General features: G+C 45.3%; 1 protein-coding gene across 1 annotated transcript; it reads left to right on the top strand.

The window, feature by feature from the left end:
* Nucleotides 1-879: 879 nt before the first annotated feature.
* On the top strand, nt 880-16873 carry BLMH (bleomycin hydrolase). The gene is made up of 12 exons (XM_059865666.1): nt 880-980; nt 1428-1625; nt 1998-2107; nt 2739-2880; nt 4097-4185; nt 5479-5571; nt 9066-9221; nt 9732-9890; nt 9984-10051; nt 10430-10547; nt 12213-12282; nt 15889-16873. Exons 1-12 carry the CDS (start codon nt 968-970, stop codon nt 16038-16040), a joined length of 1368 nt encoding a protein of 455 aa, XP_059721649.1. The 5' UTR covers nt 880-967; the 3' UTR covers nt 16041-16873.
* The last annotated feature ends 1201 nt before the right edge of the window (nt 16874-18074 follow it).

Below are 18074 nucleotides of genomic sequence, written 5' to 3'. Positions count from 1 at the left end.
TTTGAGACAGTGAAGCACCAGCGCTCTTCTCAGAGGAGTGGGCAGTTCCTCAAGAGGAAAATTCAGCAATCTGATCTGGAGTGTGATCCAGAGCGGGTCCGTGACTCACCAGTGCTCAGGGAGGTTCCTCAAGGTGCCACAGCGGTGCCACCTCATGTTCCTGGGCACTTGGCCTCAACACCACCAGCTGCGGAGAGCTGTCCCAAACCCTCCTGCTGATCTGCCACAGCGCAGGGGTGACACTGTACGGACAGAGCTGGGGACAGCGGGATGGGGGTGCTCCGGATGGGTGCCACTCACCCAGGGTGACACCAGCCCTGCAGAGCCCAGCCTGTGCCACTGGCACTGACACGAGCTTGTGTCACAAGCAGCCCCCAGCACTGACCCTCCTCGGGGCGGGGAGACCATGGATTGCAGGCAGTGTGGAAGGTTCTGGAGCCGGGGTTGTGTGGGTGTGAGGGGTCCCTGTGAGGGGCTGGCAAAAGGGGCCGGTGAGAAGGATCCGTGTGAGGATCTGTGTGAGGGGTCCCTGTGAGGGATCCATGTCAAGGGTCCGTGTGAGGGGCCGTGTGAGGATCTGTGTGAGGGGTCCCTGTGAGGGATCCATGTGAAGGGTCCGTGTGAGGGGCCGTGTGAGGATCTGTGCGAGGGGTCCCTGTGAGGGGCTCGCTGTGAGGGGCCGCCGAGAGGGGTCCGTGTGAGGGGTCGTTTTCAGGGGTCGCTGCCAGAGTCCGTGTGAGGGGTCGTCCGAGATCGCCGCCAGGCACTGATGTCAGGCGCCAGAGTGAGGGGTCTCTGTGAGGGGCCGTCCCACCGGCACTAAACGTGTCCCTCGCCTCTCGCCGTCCGCCCTCCCGTCGCCGCTCCCCCCCTCGCCCCCGGCCGCGGCCCCGGGCCCCTCTTCCGGCTTCCGGTGCCGGCGCTATAAGAGCCGCTTCCGCCTCGGGATCGTGCTGCCGGTGCCGCCATGAACGCCCGCGGTGAGGGGGGGCCGGGGGGTCCGTCCGTGAGGGGCGGGTACGGGCGGAGGGGGCACAGCGGTACCTCAGCGATGGAGGGCGGTACCGGGGAAGGGGGAATCTTGTCATTGGGGGGGGGGGGGGGGGGTGGGTCGCGCTCATCGGTACCTTAGCAGTCGGTCAGGGGACGGAAATTACCGGGATAACGAGGGGATTACCGGCCCTTGCCGGGGAGTGGGAGACTCATGGATACCTCAGCAATAAGTCGTGGGGGGGGGGGGAGGAATTACCGGGGGCAGCGAGGCGTTCTGGGACCTTACCGGGGCTATGGGCAGGGATAACGTGCCCATTGTTACGGGACGGGAGCCTCACCGTTATTAGCGGCGGATGGGGGGGGGGGGTGTGTTACCGGGGTGCGCGCCCAGCGGTGCCCGTGCCCGGCGGTGACCCTGCCCCGCTGTCCCGCAGGGCTGAGCACGGAGAAGGCCGTCGCCTTCACTCGGCGGCTGCGGGCCGAGCCGCAGTTCCTGCTGGCCCAGAACGTGGCGACATGCAACGACCCGCTGGAGGTGTGCCTGCAGCGGCAGGTGGTGCAGGACACGGTGCAGGTGTTCCAGCACGCCGTGCCCGCCGAGGGCAAGCCCGTCACCAACCAGAAGAACTCCGGTGAGGGCGGTCGGGGCCGGGGGCGGTGTTTGGGGGCTGACTCCTAACGCTGATTGCGCTCCTGGCAGCGGCTGCTGCTCCAGAGCCCTTTGTCCGGGCTTCGGGGAAAAGTGGAATTCTTACAGCATCCCCTTGAGTTAATAACACTCGTTAGACCTGCGGCGTTTGCCTCTTTTCCCGTCTGCATGGTGTAACTGAGAGATGTGCTTGCGATGAAAGATTTCAGAACACCTTCAGAGCTTTTTGGTGTTGCAGAAGCCCGGCCAAAGGCTCGAGGCAGAACTGTGTCATGAATCTCGTGGTAAAAGAAATAGTTGTGCAGCTCCTGAGCACAGGTGTTCCAGTTTAATTCGTGTTCCTTTGATCTCTCAGGGAGATGCTGGATCTTTTCCTGCCTCAACGCAATGCGTCTTCCTTTCATGAAGAAATACAACATTGAAGAGTTTGAGTTCAGCCAGTCCTATCTCTTTTTCTGGGATAAGGTACAGTCGTGTAGGTTGTTGTAGGATTGCTTATGCAATCAGGTGTTAGTGTTGGGACAGAGCTTCTTTTAGGCTGCATTGTTTTAGCGTGTATGAGAAGAAACTTCAAATGTTCCTTTAAAATGTGTTTTAAATGCAGGTGGTCAAGCAAAGTGGGACTTTTAGCTTGAGAAGAAAGTTGTCAAGATGTTGATGTTTTGGAGTAGTAGAAGTCTTTTTTTTCAAGAGTTCTGTATATTTCAGCAGTTACTTGTTGGTAGTTCAGGGGAAACATGACTGTAGCTCTGAGGTTTCAGTTGTGCTTGTGAGCTGTGTGCCTGCTTCTCCCCCTAAGGGAAATCAAGCAAATCTAGTGCTAGTTTGGGTCAGGCTTCACTGCATAGCTTCTGCTCCCCACTTCCTGTTCCCCTGTCCTCAAGCTCTGTGTGAAGTCACTCCTAAATATTTGGTCAAACAAAGCATTTATAGGGTAGCCCCTGGAATGCTGGAGGGCAAAATGAGGACATCATTGGATGAGCATAAAGTTGCTTCATCTATTCTGTGCTTACAAAGAACTGCATACTCAGCAATTAATTAATGCATAATATATCAGACTTAAAAGGGTTGGTGTTGTTTTATCTGTGTGTTTCAGGTTGAGCGTTGTTACTACTTTTTAAATGCCTTTGTGGAAACAGCTCAGAAGAAGGAGCCAGTGGAAGGAAGACTGGTGCAATTCCTGCTCTCCAACCCCACGAATGATGGTGGACAGTGGGATATGCTGGTCAACATTATTGGTGAGAGAACTGGTCACAAGGAGCCCTTTCTGAAACTGCAGCCTGCTTTGAGAAATGGGGAATGGAATAGAATAAAAAATTGAGCTTGAGACCTGGGAATTGGCTAAGGCACATGATGTCAGTAACTGAATTTTTTTTTTAATCAAAGACTTTTTTGGGGCCAGATTATAAATATTGGGCTCAAATCTTGTCTGGCATCACTTTTGCATAGTCCTGTTGATGATAAAAGCTCAGATAATCAACAAATAATTAGATAGCCCTTGGGTTCAACACTCTTTTCCTCCAGTCATCAACTCAACCTCATCTATTTATAGCCATGTACAGTCTTTAGGGCACATGGTAAGGCAAAAGCCCCTGCTGGACCAGGGTGTGTTTACAAAGCAAAACTGCTTGGAATTGCAGCCTGAAGTTGGTATAAAGATCAGTGAGAAGGAATTGATGTGGAATGTGGCACTGCTGGTCTTACAGAGCTCCAGGAGGAATGGGATCCTACGCTGCTGGAGTTAATTAATTACACCAGCACTTGCTCTCATTTGTGTTGTGAAACAATGTGACACCTTTGTAAATCAACAAGGCAATAACACAAATTTAGAATCACAAAAGGAATTTGTTTCTTTGAAGCCTGGAGGTTCCTTTTTTCCTCATCCCATTGCTATAAATACTTAATCAGGGCAGAGATTTTGGCTGCTGCTGTTACATCCAGAGCCTTGCATGGTGAGATCTGTGAGTGGTACTCTAACGTAGGAAGCCATGAGCTGCTGCTGGTGTTTTATAAATGTTGAGCAGGAAAGGAGACTGGGAAGTCAGTTTTAACCTTAGATAATTTACATGGAGTGATTCACAGGAGGCCCAGTTCTTTAGAAGGTATTTCAGGAGATTAATTTTAAAGTAATCAAGGTTTGTTTTTTTTTTTTCCTGGTGAGCAGGACTTCCTAAAGCACTAATTAATTCAGAACTCTTAAGTGTTGAGTTAAATAATACTGAGTAGTTCAGGGATTCCACTTACTGAGATCCCTGTGGAATGCAGCTCAGAGGTCAAGATGCAGTCACAAATTAAAAAGTAAACTTTGGGTACTTGTAACCTTTAAATAAGAGCCTTTCTGTTATAATCTCTGCACAAACCCAAACTCTCTTTATCTTTCATATGCGTATGAGCAGTAGGAGCATCTATTGTGTGAAAAAGCCAATTGTTAACCTGTAGATTTATTTCTTTTAGAGAAGTATGGTGTTGTCCCCAAGAAATACTTTCCAGAGTCTCACACCACAGAGGCTACCAGAAGGATGAATGAGATCTTGAATCATAAGGTAAAATTGATTTAGATGATAAAACTTGGGGGAGGGGATGGGAATGAACCTGCTCTAAATGTTCCTAACCAATTTATCCTTTCTGACCAAAGTGTTAAGTGCATCTCAGCAACTTAAATTTATCTACAAGCAGCCTAAAGTCTCAGCAAAGTCTGATGTTAATCTTGAAATACGGAGCAGGAAGGTGAGATCATGGAAGATGACCATTGTCAGGCTTCAGTAGCTTGAAAGTAACCTTTTGTGGTTTTAGTAGCAGTTATTCCTAATCCTCAGATTTCCAAAGATTTCTTGACATGTGGCTGCTAAAATCTGTTTCTGCAAAGCCAGCACATGGTGTCTAAGTGTCTCTTTCCCACCCTTTCAGTATCTCATCTCCCTGTGTGCCAAGGTTTCTAGAGATGACTGCCAAATGTGGTGAAAAAGATGGAGGAAAAAAAATGTATTTTAAAAACACTGCATGTTAAAAATCAGCTTTCATTATAGAAGTGCACAGCTTTGTCTGAAGGAAGGTGTTAACTCACTCCCTGAACTGCAGAAATGAATTAGCCTGGGAAGAGGCTGGTGTAGGTAGCTAGATGAAAAAGGCAATTAAAACATTTTTTACAGTTTGCTACATTTTTTCCAGTTCATATGCTGCATGCTCAGGGAAAACTGTCTGCTGAAATCCACATAAAAAATGCAAAATACGTGGTGGAATGAGCTTGGACATTTTAAGTGTTGTTAATGCTGTTCTAATCCTGAGCATGACAAAGCAGCTGGTCCTGAGGGAGCCCCATCACGTTCCTGGCCTTATGGATGGTGACACTAATGGGAAGCCTGTGCTGCTCTGACTGCAGCTCTGCATGCAGTGGGGAAATGCCCCTTTCTTTTTATCAGCCAAGAGATCAATTATGCATTAGAATTACAAAATAAATGTGACAGTATGAAGAAAGTGTGTGCTGTGAGTCACAGCCGTGCTGGTGTGTGTGGATGTTGTGGCATCACTTGTGGGACTGAGGGAAATCAAACTTTAAGAGCTTAATGGCTGCAAGCCTCACATCAGTGGTTGGAAATGGTAATTGAATTGTGACTATTTGTTAATTTTTTGGTTGTGTTTTACTTCAACAGCATTCAATTATCTTGTTATTTTGTAATGACTCAATCTCTAATGATGCTTCTGAAAGGTATTTTCATTTTGAAAACATGTTGTGAAGAGTAAAAGAGGTGCTGGAAACAAGCAGATAGGAAGTCCTGAAAATGATCAGGTGACACCTTTCACACCTTTTATAACAAAGTGACTTTCTCTTTAAACAGATGAGAGAATACTGTTTGAGGCTAAGAAATATGGTGGAAAGTGGAGGAAGCAAAGGAGAACTTTGTGCTGCCATGGACATGATGATAGAAGAGGTAAGTAACTGGTGTGACATGAATCATGGAGCACAGGGCTGGAATGGATGAGATTCCTTACTTTCATTGTGTAGCTGTTGGATCAGCCAAAACAAGTGCCTCTTGTTGCTTTACAAAGTGTTCTTGGAGCTGTCCAAGTGAATTTGTTTTGCAGTGGCTTGTTGATTACTTCATCCTGAGTTTTTCTAATCCTTCCAGACAAATATTTTGAATCCATAGGTTTCAGAATGATGATATTTTACAGACATTTGCCCCTTGCTGTAGGAAAAGCAGCATTTTGTCCCTTGAGAGACCAAAAGAGTGGCTTGTCTGGCTCTTAGAAATAACAGGAAAGGTTGAAATTTGCATTCTGATGGCTTTGAATGCAAATCTTGTAGCACAAGTGTTGTGCAAGGATTCCCCACAAGAGAGCAGAAAAGAACCACAAAAGGGAGGTGCCTGCACGAGGCTGAGCCCAGCTGAGGGCTCGTCCTGGGGGCAGCAGAGGAATGAATTGCAGCATGGGTTTGGCTGTGAACTGACTCCATCACTGTCAGTGTGTCTGCAGTGCCTGAACCTCCTCCTGCTCACACAAACACACATTTTTCTCATTCTCTGCTGCTCATACTTGATTCTTAAACTGCCAAAAATAACTTAAACTTGGGGCTGTTTTAGTGTGACCGAGTCCATGCACTTTAAAAAAGTATGCATTTAATTTATTTCTCAAATATACAATGCCAAGTGACCCACTGGTTAAATGTATGTCTTTAGATGAGTCAAGAAATCAAATGTTTTGGTGTTTGTTAGCTTTTTCTGCAATCTACTCAACATCACTGTTAGGCAGAACCTACCTTGGGCTACCTCTGTAGAGTTTTAGTTCTATAGTAATGTGTTGTTTTGGGTTTTGAAAATTCATCTTTGCACTTCATGTAAAATTCTGTAGCTTCTTTTTATCTAATTTTAAGGTTAGGGTAAAAGAAGAAAACTGATTTGTGTTCCTTGGGTTTCATCAAAACTGTTGTGAAATTCATGCCTTAAGAATTCTGTGCTTTAGCCTACCCCAGAATGTTGCAAATTTGCACTTAGTTCAAAGGTGAATTAATGTAATTTACATGCAGTGTGTGTCCAAAAGCCCTTGGGGGATTTGGCAGCAAACATCAAAAGCTTGCTAGAGATGGTCATTCTTAGGGCATGGACACACAGTTCACTGCTAAATGTTTCCTCATTTATTTAGAGCTTCTTGCCCTCTGACAAGAGATGCTGGAACTGACATGAAAGGTTCTTAACTGATTGCAGTTTGTCTGTTCTGTAGATGGTTGTGCTCAATTCTCTGAGGTTAACACAGCATTTTCTGCTGCAGTAGTAAAGGTGGTTTGCATGTGTTTAGATGTGTGTGAGTGGTGTTGCCTCTGTATTTGTGTGGCAGAGAAGAGCTTGGTTTTGTTCTGGGAGGTTCTGTTTGCATAGAAAATCTTGGTTTGCTCCTGCTGGGAGCAGCACTCGAGCTGAAATGGGGCAATTGTTGTGAACATGGGATTAAATATTCACTCCAGAACTGTATAAACATTCTTATCAAACCAGTGCACAGCGGGTCAGAAGCTGAAATCAGTGCAGTTCATGCGATAGAATTTTTCTTCCTTTGCTGTTCTCTTTGTAGACTCTTCCTTATCAGGAGTGTCCTCCTTTTCCCCTCCTCATTCGTTTTGGGGTTTAGCACAAGCCACTCTATCTTTGCCTTATCTTCCTTCTAGTTGTCACTAGGGCAATGTAAGTCACCTTTTAGTTTAAATATGCTTATTTTATTTATTGGTAGAGGAAGCTTGAGAGATATGAAGAGAAGACCTATGTTGGGTGTGGTAGCAAAACAATTGAGGGAGGCCATTCCAGGCTCCAGTGCTTCTGTTCACTGGAGACTTCTGTCTCCATCATTTTCCTTCCTCTGGCTGGAGCCCATTTGGTTGCTGCTCTCCTTTTAGGCATTTTTCTGGCTTATTTTGTGTTCATGGCCTCATCTCTCAGTGCTTGCAGTTATCTGAGGTAATGTGGGTGTAGCCATAGCAAATGGTACCTTTTGTGCAGTCTGTGCAAAATTAAATATTTATAGTAGTTCAGGGGTTTATATTTGCTCTTTACCATATTTGAGAAATGTGTGAGTTCCTGCAGTAGAAGCCTTATGCCCACACCCTTGTTTCAACCTGTAATTAATCTTTTTACTTGTTTTCTTAAATTGCTTAGAGCAAGAACACCTTTATTTAGCAGGAGCATTGCATTCTTTTTGCTGCCAGCACAAAGAGCACATTAACATACAGCCAGTTCTTATGGCTCAGCTCCAGGAAGAGTTAAATCAGCTTTGGGCAAGGTATTGTGTCTGTTCTGCTGTGTAAGTGTGAAGACTGCCAGGCCAGGAAGGCTGGCACAGACCACAGGAGCTGGATCCCAGTGCAGAAGGTGCAGCTGAGATTTGACTCCCTCTCCTCTTATTTTAAATAACCTGATGGTTATTAAGAGACTTGTGCTCAGGACATGGACAGAGCTGAAGATCAGTGTCAGCTGAAATAAAACAGATTCAAACCTGTTTAACTGTGATTAAATTCCCTGTCCCCAGAGTACCTGTGGCAGGTCCTGCTCTGTATCTCTAAAGACACTTGTGTGGTTACACTACCTGTGTTGGCACATTTTCTGATAAGCCCTGTGAGAAAGTACAGTAGTGGTTCTGAAGTGCAGCTTTATATTCTGATCTACAGGGAGGCTGATGACTTGAAATCTGGTCAACTTCTTGTGCTAAAAATCCAAACATAGCTGCCAGCTGCAAAGGATGTCACAGGCAGCAGGCAGGGAGATGGAATTAAATTGCATAACCTGCCAGCTCAGCCCTAAACAGATGTTAAATGTATTAAAAGAGATGAGGAGATTATTCTGGGGTTTTGAAAATAAGCAAAGGCCCATCTTTGAAATCCAAATAAACATTACAGTAAAAAATTAATTAGTACAGGGGAAACACTGGGATAAAATGCCCACATTAAAAGGTCTGGTTTGTCTCTGCATGGGGCAAACCACCTGGTGGAACAGGTGATGCTGTTCTTAAGCCTTCAGAGAATCAATTTGATAAAGTTTCTCTGGCAGTGTTGGGGGAGCTGCAGAATTACTGATGAAATGTTGTACCAAGGCTAGGAAGTGTCCTGTTTTTGCTTTGGGCTGCTGCATTCCTAGGATAACCTGGAATCAGTAAGCTTCTCTTTTGCCTGGTGGCTTACCTGAGAACATGGAGTGTGAGAGTGGAGAAAGAAGCTCTGTTGATTTTCCTGAGGCCTTTCAGATTGGTTTTGACCTGCTGAAACACCAAGAGTGCAGGAGCTGAATGCAGATAATTGATGTGTGTGTGTGTTCAAAAGTGACCGCTGAGATCCCATTTCTCCAGCTGGTTCTCACATGGAGAAATCCAGTGGCATTGCTGTGGTAGGAGAGGCACAGCTGCGTGTTCCAGCAGGCTCACAGCTGTTTGCTTCTCTGGGCAGGTATTCAGAATAGTGAGCACTTGCCTGGGCAGCCCTCCGGAGACTTTCTGCTGGGAGTTCCGGGACAAGGAGAAGAACTACCACAAATACGGCCCCATGACCCCGGTGCAGTTCTACAACGAGCATGTGAAGCCTTACTTCAACATGGAGGACAAGGTTGGGCATGTTGAAAACTTTCCAAGGCCTTTTTTTTTTTTTGCTGCTAAGCCATTTATTTTCCACTGTTGCCAGTGTCTGTGCCCCCTGTAGCTGCAGCACCTGGGATGGGCACTGCTTGCCCAAGTCAGTGTGTTTATTCTCCCTGTTGTGCTGTTTGTGCTCTACCCTTCAATTATCTGGGCTCTTGTGTTGCAGTCCACAATGGTTTTGTAATGATAAAATATGCAGTGATCTAATCAGTTGTAATAGGTCGTAAGGCAGACATTAGAGAGGAATAACACGCAGAGCTGCTCTGCCACAGTTACGAGGTGAACTTTTGAAACAAAGCAAAAAAAACCCAACAAACACAAACTTAAGAAACCTCTTATTTCAGCCAAGTGGCTTGTTTGCTAATGGGGCAGACAGATGGCTGGGACAAAAGCCATTCCCTGAAATCCTTCTAGATTCAGTCTTCAAGGATTTCAGTTATGTTGCACCTTATTTTATGACATCTTGGTTTTTTGGCAGATTTGTCTAGTGAATGATCCTCGACCCCAGAATCCCTACAACAGGCTCTACACAGTGGAGTACCTGGGCAACATGGCTGGAGGGAGGAAAACTCTCTACAACAACCAGCCTGTGGAGGTCCTGAAGAAATTGGCAGCAGCATCTATTAAGGATGGCGAGGTTTGGTTTCTCTTTGTGGGTGGCACAGTGCAGCCCATGCCATGTAAAGCTCCTGGGATTTGGCCCAGACATGACCCTTCCTTCTCTTTACAGGCTGTGTGGTTTGGCTGTGATGTGGCAAAGCACTTCTATGGCAAGCTGGGAATCAATGACCTGAATATGTGAGTAGAGAATCAAACCAGATTGTCATTTGGGATCCTTAATGAGGACATGAACAGTGCTTTAGTCCTTTCTACATACTTTGGATTATATACCCCAAAAGAGTATATTTAAGTAAACCAGCAGCAGAATTTTCTACTTGTTAATTTTATCTGAATCCTTTATAGATGCACTATGAGTAGTTGTTAGATATTCTTACTTATTTAAATGTCTAATATATGGTGAGAGAAACTCCTGAAGGGATCAGGTTTTGCATTTATTCTGACATTAAAATTGCTTGAACTCGTATGTTCCTGGCACAGGGCAGTCTCCTGATTCCCTGACTTAGTCAGAACTCCCCCTGCATCCTTTCTCATGTGGCTTATTTGTCTTTCTGCTAGATTTAATCATGAGCTGGTGTTTGGTGTCTCCATCAAGAACATGAACAAAGCAGAACGGTTGATCTTTGGGGAGTCCCTGATGACCCATGCCATGGTCCTGACAGCTGTCACTGAGAAGGTAGAGTCTCCCTCCTGGAGTTCTGGTGCTGGCAGGGATGTGCTGGAATATCCTGGGAGCTTCTTTGTGACCTGGGCTCGCTCAGAGTGTGCTACAACCCCCTGGTGCATGAGGCTGGTTGTTTATTCCCTTTGTTTTTGTCTGAGTGTTCAGAACTATAAATATTTAACAAGGAGGGAAGAATTTTAGACATCTCAAAGGACTTCTTTCCTTTTACCCACAAACTTGGATTGGATAACCACTGCATGGTTAGTCCAGTCTGGTTTAGAGCCTGAAGCTCCTGTTAAAGTGCTGGCAGGAGGCATTTTGCAGCAGGGTTAACCTCCTGCAGCTCCCTGGCATGTGATCTCTGACCTCTAATTAGGGAAGGGAAATGGTGTCCAGCATAGCTCTGTGGCAAACAGCAGGCTGAGATGAATCCACAGCTAGATCTGCTCCTGGCACTAAAACAAAGCACATAATGAAGAAAAAGAAGTATGCAAAAACTTACAACTTCGGGTTATCTGCAAAGTTGAAGTTTCCATTTATTTCCAGAAGCTGTCATTATTAAAGTTTCTTTGAAGTGATCTCTTCCTGTCCAGCTTGACCTTGGCTTGAGAAACAGCAGCTTGCACAGCTCTGAATAAGTTTGCTTGAGCTGTGGAGTTTTGAGACTTGAGATGGAACTGCTGAGTCATAAGAATGTTCCAAGTTACTTTTTACAGCTCAATTTTTTCCTGTTGTCTGCATTCTGAGCTCTTAATGTTTCCACTGTGTATCAGATTGCCCAAACACCTCTGAAATAGCTAACTGAAAAACAAGGAAAACTTTGTAGTTGGTACTTAAAAACCTTAACCTGAATGTGCTCTGGGAATCTGAGTTGTAAAATGTAATATTTTAGATTTACTTACTTTTTTATAAAAAGGCTTTGAAGATTTAAAAACAATCATGTTACAATTTTACAACATCAGAAATTGATGTGGATTAAATGCACCTTTTGGTTAAAAAGTTACTGTACATGAATGTGCTCTTCCCAATTTCTGAGAGCATCCAGAGTTGACATCCTTGGTCTGGGAGCTCTCGAGTGTCCCATCTTAAGGACTGTTCTATCTTTTAAGGGAGAAATAGAAGCATTACAACAATAATCCATTCAATATTCAAAATGGATTTATGGGGTGTTTTTCAGGCTAGTTTTTTGTATTAAAATATTTTAATTGCACAGCACCAGACTTGAAGCTGTGTCCTTCAACTGGATTCTTAAAGGATTTGCACTTGGTTTTACCATTGCTGTTCTGAATTCTGACAGTTCCTTCTTCCTTTCCTCTGATTCCCTGTTCAGGCAAGTTGTGCATCCCGTGTTTAATTTCCCTCACTCCCTGATGGGAGACAGGGACAGCAGCTTAGATTCTGTGAGTCAGTTAAGTCCAAATGAGAATTTTGTTAAATTTCAGCTGCCTGGTGATATAATATTGATTGCAGGCTCTCTTCTTCACCACATTTTATCTAAGTAGGTAGGATGAGTATTTTATAAAATGGCATTTCTCCAGCCATTAGCAAGAAGCCATTGGGACTCTCAGGAGTGGAGCTCTGTGTGTTCCTGGTGCTGGATTTGGATTTGGAAGGGGTTGCCTGCTCAGGTGTGGCCTCTCCTTCACCACTGACTGTCATGGGCTTGTTTTGGCACAGGATGGGCAAGAAGATGCATTTGAAAAATGGAGAGTGGAAAACTCCTGGGGTGAAGACCGTGGCAATAAAGGTAATTTATAGTCATGAGAGCAGAAAGCTGAGTCTTTAGAAATAAGGATGTGGCAAGGACAATGAGGCAGCTTTTCCTACGTGGAGTGGAGGAGAACTCCATAATTTTTATTATCTCCTGAGTGAGACAGGCCAGATGTGGGCTCAGCCATGGCACAGCCTCAGTGGTGAGTGTGCCAGGCCAGACTCTGTGTCCCCAGGAATAAGTCACTGCTGACCACATTTTTCTGCTGCACATTAATCCCAAATGTTGTGCTTGTAAGATTTGGTGTGGCAGAACTTTCCCAGGATGTCTTGATTTTCTTCTGGGAATAGACTATTTTTGGAGAACTCTGTTTTAGGATGTGGTATTATTTATAAGCTTTTCAATAACATGAACAACTCAGAGGAAAACACAGAATATTCTTGGAAGTGTCTTAATTTATGTTGTGCCCTCTTGGTCTTGCAGTAGTTTCTGTTCTGAGTTAACTGTTACTTTTCACAGCAAAGTATTCCAATAAAAATCTTCAGACTTCACAGAACAATGAAACTGTTGATGTTCAGCCTTCAAGGCTCAGCAATATGACAGCAGTGAAATGTTCTTTAGAGTGTTGGATTAAGTAAAGAAGCCAAATCAATGCTGAGGTAACATCCATGGCTCAGGGCAGGAGCTGAACCCTGACACTGCTGCAAGTGGTGCCTGCTGGGCTGGGACTGAGCTGTGGCACTTCTGTGCTGCAGCATCCAAACCCACACTCACCTGTAAGAATGAGGTCTAGAGCTGTGTAAGAGGAGCTGCTTGTTCCTTTGAAATAAAATAAATAAAATAGGAGCCCAGAGTGACTTGAATAAACCCTGCCCTATCTTGTCCCCATGGCCTCTGTGTGGACTTTGCAGGGTGAGTCACTGTCCCTTATGTACCAGGGGACACCCTGCTCTCTGGAAAGTCTTGCTCCCTGACTTTGCTTTGTTTTGCTCTGGGAGTTCCCTGGAAGTGCCTTGACAGAAAATCCCATCAGAATTAGGAAGCTTGCCTCTATTTCAGACTGCTTTTTTTCCAGGGAGCTGAATCCCTGAATGATTTTCTTGGGTATGACCAAGTGAGCTGCTCTGGAGCAAAAGGCAATGGGACATGTCCTCCAGGGCTCCTTCCCAAACCCTGGGAGAGGTAACTGAGAGTCACAGAACCATTTAGGGTGGAAAAACCCTTTTAAGGTCCAAAAGAGTCCCACTGTTCACCCAGCACTGCCAAGTGCCCACTGAACCATGGTCCCCAATGTCACATCTTCCCATCATTTAAACCCCTTCAGGGACTGTGACTCACCTTGATGGGTTTTTTTCTCCTTCCTGCCCTGATTTTCCACTCTGCAGTGCCCAGCAGTAGCTGTGTAGGAGGGTGAGGGCACAGAGTTTGCCTGAGCTGTCTTGCAGTGCCACTGAGTCTGTGTCTCACTGTGATAAGAGTTAAGATTTTTATCTTATCTGCCTTGTTAAGGAATTGGGAAGCTGTGCTTGGGTAAGTCCAGCACAAGAAACCAGAGTCCACATCAGTGAAGAGTCAGCCAAGAATGATGCTAAACTTGGCACATCCCAGCTGGGGCCCAGCTGGGTGTGGGGATAGGAGTAAGCCCCAACTCCCAGGATTTCTTGGACAGGGTGATCAAGGGGTCCAGCCTGCAACAGAACACCAGGGACTGCACTCGAGCCATTAAACAATGAGCAAAGAAATGACTTTTTTTGTGAGGAAAGAGCAGGCTTTTTTCATGTGGGGTTCCCTGTTTTTCCAAGTACAGTCCAGGGTGCCAGGTGCCACCTGTTTCCCTTGACAGGAATGGTGCAAGACTGGAAAGATTGGGACTCCTGGTTTGGGAATTATGGGATGGAGTCAGTTACATGCTCACACTCCAGAGTGGGCAGAACTGAAATCTTGTGGTACTGCTTGTCCTGGAGAAAGGGAACCCCAGCTTTGCCTCTCCTAAATATTTAGTAATAACATTTATGTCTGTTGTATAAGTGTTTCTGGAACCCTGTGTGTTTTTCCTCGAGGAATGAACACAGCTGCTGACAAACATGGTTTGTTTTCTGAGGTAAAAAAGTCACTTCCCAATCAAATATTTCCTTTCTGTTTTATTGGCTCTTTTTCAGCCACACAGGCAAGTTTAATTATTCTGTGTAGTCTTTTGTTCTGGAGACACACAGGACGTTATTACCTAACTTTGAACCCAGCTTATCCCATCGGATATCTTTTTTTAAAAGCAAGGAAGAGGGGAGCACTAAATCACACTGTGGAGAGGGGTCCATCTGCTTGTTTTGGCATGAAAGGAGCTTTTTTGGGATGCATCTCCAGCTAGAAGTCAGCTCCCTTTGGGCTTTTCATGTTTTGTACTGGCTGTTGCTCTCCTGCAGGAAGGCATTTCAAGGATTTAACTGTAGGCACCCTGTGTCTGTCTGAGCATCTCTCATCCCAAAATGCCCTGCCCTGGGCAGGAGTGACAGCACAAGCACAATGTGGCTCCTCCAAGGCCCTTTGGGGACTTTCAGGGGATAAGCCCAGGTGTGTGTAGGGGGTGTGGGTGGGTCTGCACTGGCCAGGCCTCCCCAAAGCTGAGGTATTTGCATGTTCTGGAGTCGTGCTTGGCGCTTCCTCCCCGCTCAGACGCCGCGATCCCAATCGGCTCCGAGGGACAGGATGTCAGAGGCAGAGTTCATTAATCCTCTCAGGGTGCAATTACTTGTTGGCTCTTGGGAGTGAGAGGTTTTTGTGTGTCCCAAGAACTCATATCCTGAAGAGAGGATAATCAAGGCAGCTCCCTTTGGCAGTGTTTCCAGAATGGCTTCTAGCTCGGGTTACAGTTGATAGGGGTTTTAATTTATGGGATTATCTGATCTCTTGCTTTAGAAACAAGATGGTGGAGATTGATGCATTTATTGTCCATATTCTTTGGACATTTTCTTGTTTCATTTGATTGTGTGATGATACAATATAAGGACACGAGGAACTTTATTACATAAAGCCTTCTCATCTCTCTCCTAAAGGCTTCCTTTCTCACAGCCACTCTTATTCCCATTTCACCTGGAATAGCTTGTTTCCAGTGGTAGCTCTCTGCTAAAACCTCTGAAGTGACTTCCCTCACTCTCAGTTCAAGGGGTGTTCACTCTCATTTTCATATTAAGGGAGACAATTAGGATTTGCTTCAGCCTTAGTGTGATTTAAATGACTTTCAGGAAAGCAGTGGCTGCCTCTTACTGCAAAAACTAAACCAAGAAAGTTTTCTTAGAACAGGTTGATATTCACCTGAAAAAAATCTAAAGCCTCAAATAGATTCAAATGTTACATTCTGTCTTAAAGGCTTTGTACTTCCCTTGAATATTCTCAATGCCCATTTTAACAGAGCAAACATAAATTATGGATGTTCTGGCTCTTGTTTTTCCTGGTGGGCTTCTTGCCTGACCTTTAGGTGCACACAAAGTACACCCTGTATGTTAACTTCCTCGAGATATTTTTTGCTGTGTTTTGAGAGATAACCAGCATGACCAGGCCCTGTTTAATGCATCACTCATAGGTGAGGTTTGTCTGTGGCTGCTTTCCTGCAGTGGCTCTGTGCTGTGATGCTGTTTTTCCCCCCAGGTTACCTGATCATGACCGATGACTGGTTCTCCGAGTACGTGTACGAGGTGGTGGTGGACAAGAAGCACGTGCCCGAGGAGATCCTGGCCGTGATGCAGCAGGAGCCCATTGTGCTGCCAGCCTGGGACCCCATGGGGGCTTTGGCCAAGTGAAGCACAGAGCATTTGCCTCCCCATGGCCATCAGAAGTAGCTGCAATAGAAAATTCCAGTGGTCGGAAGCCATAGCCAAACGATAACGAGACCGAGCCCTCGGCCTGGTCCCTATTCCTGAAATGTAAGTTAAGGATCCTTGGGAAATAGCGCTTCACTGATCCCAGCTCAGACAGGCTGCTCCAAAACTCACAAGGGAAAAGGAAAAAAAACCTCAGCATGAAAGCAGATGATAAGTGCTGTCAATGGCAGTTTGATTTTACCCTAAATTTTTAATGCGAATCAGCGTAGTAATGTAGTAAAATTATCTTGACTGATGTTTTCCCTAGGAAAAAACGGGCATTAAAGGCCCTTTAGAATTAATAGTCAGGTGATTCTTAGAGCAAACATAGAGATAATTAATCAATTATGGTCTGGCTTGTCCTATAAAAGAACTCCCCAAAAATATTTTATATATTTACGGTTTTAGTTTTGCTGAAGTTTTGGAGGGGATGTATGAATTGAAACTGCTAAAAATGACCTTTAGAAAATTTTCTCTTCCAGCAGAATTGGGGAAGGGGAATGGTTTCCTTGAGGTATCCAGTTCCACTTGGTTTTATTCTTCCATTATTGAGCTGGGACTGGATAACCCCCCCAGGGGCCAGTGCTATGTCTGTGTGCACAGGAGCGCTATTTTTCAGTTATTTTAGCAAGAACAACCATAAATATGTTCACAGGTGGAGTTAGTGTCATGCTCAACAGAAAAACCAACGTTTTAATTGCTGCATTTTATTTGGTTGTTTTAAAAAACAAGATGGTGCTATGAAGCTTTTGAATAAACACTTTCTAAAGTGACTGGGGCAGTTCTGGTTTCTTTTTTTAAAGAGGTGCATGGAGCTGATGGAATCAGAAGATGTTGGTGAGCTGCAGGGAGGGTGTGGTGCCTCCATCACAGACCTGGTACAGAAATGTCAGAAATGGCACTGGTGGAGCTGATCCTCCTTTGGGCAGGGGGATGGAGCAGATGATCCTCCAGGGATCCTTTTGGGGTCTCATGCACAGTCTCCACTTGGTGCTGTCACTTGAGTGAAGGCAGGCAAACAGTTCTTGTACTCCCTGGTGGCTCTGACACGGAGCCAGATCTCTTGGAAAGCTGTGCTATGCACAATATTTTCATTATGACTAATGCATGGGTTGTATTGGGGGCTTTTTCCTCTTCCAAAAGGTCAGTAATTTTAGTCCTTCAAGATCTTTCTACTTACGACTTCAACACCACTTCTTCTGTTTCCTCTGTGCTATCTATGAGTATGATATCAGCCAAAGAGAATTAAGTTTTTCTCCAGAGTTTAACTGACATTTTTGTTGCTGGTGGTAGCACTGATGAGGATTGAGCTTGATAAACCCAAAACTGATTCCAAGCCAGTTTTTGCTGGTTTCAGTATTTTAAAGTATTGTCCAGCCTGTGCTTATCTCCCCAGTTCTTGCCCAGATATTTCCCTGTACACTTTATACAATAGTACTGTGGTTTTTTTCCTTTCCTTCAAATAAGCACAGAAAGTCCACATGGCTGAAACACATTATGGGGAACGAAGCCAATCTGGCAGCAACACTTCTGCCTTCATGCCCTGTGATTTTATAAGTTCTTTCCATGGTGGAATTGGAAAGGGGAAGGGGGGGGAATGCAGATGCCAAGGTGAGAGCTGTGGTTTTTCCTCTGTAGGCAGTTGAACAAAGTGTTTTGAGGTTTGTGCTGGTGCCACCAAGTCAAAGATATTCCTCTCCCTGGGGGAGGACAGCCATGGAAACATTGGTAAGGATTGGTGCCTGCAGGCTCTTGTTATCCATAAACACTTTACAGGTGGCTGTTTTTAACCTGTAGTTTGAAATGTGGGTGAAATGATTCCTCATGAACTGATTCCCTGCTGATGTGACTTCCACTGGATCACTCCTCCCTTTTGTCCTGAGGGAGAGCTCACTGATGAGATCAGCAGCCCTGAGATAAGGCTGGAGGCAGCTGGGTGAGGATGGAGCTGCCATGAGGAATTCTCAGGGTCCT

The sequence above is a fragment of the Haemorhous mexicanus genome, chromosome 22 (genome assembly GCF_027477595.1).
Source record: "Haemorhous mexicanus isolate bHaeMex1 chromosome 22, bHaeMex1.pri, whole genome shotgun sequence".
Classification (NCBI taxonomy): Eukaryota; Metazoa; Chordata; class Aves; order Passeriformes; family Fringillidae; genus Haemorhous; species Haemorhous mexicanus.
The sequence above is the reverse complement of the archived record's forward strand: the minus strand, read 5'-3'. Positions and strand labels throughout refer to the sequence as shown.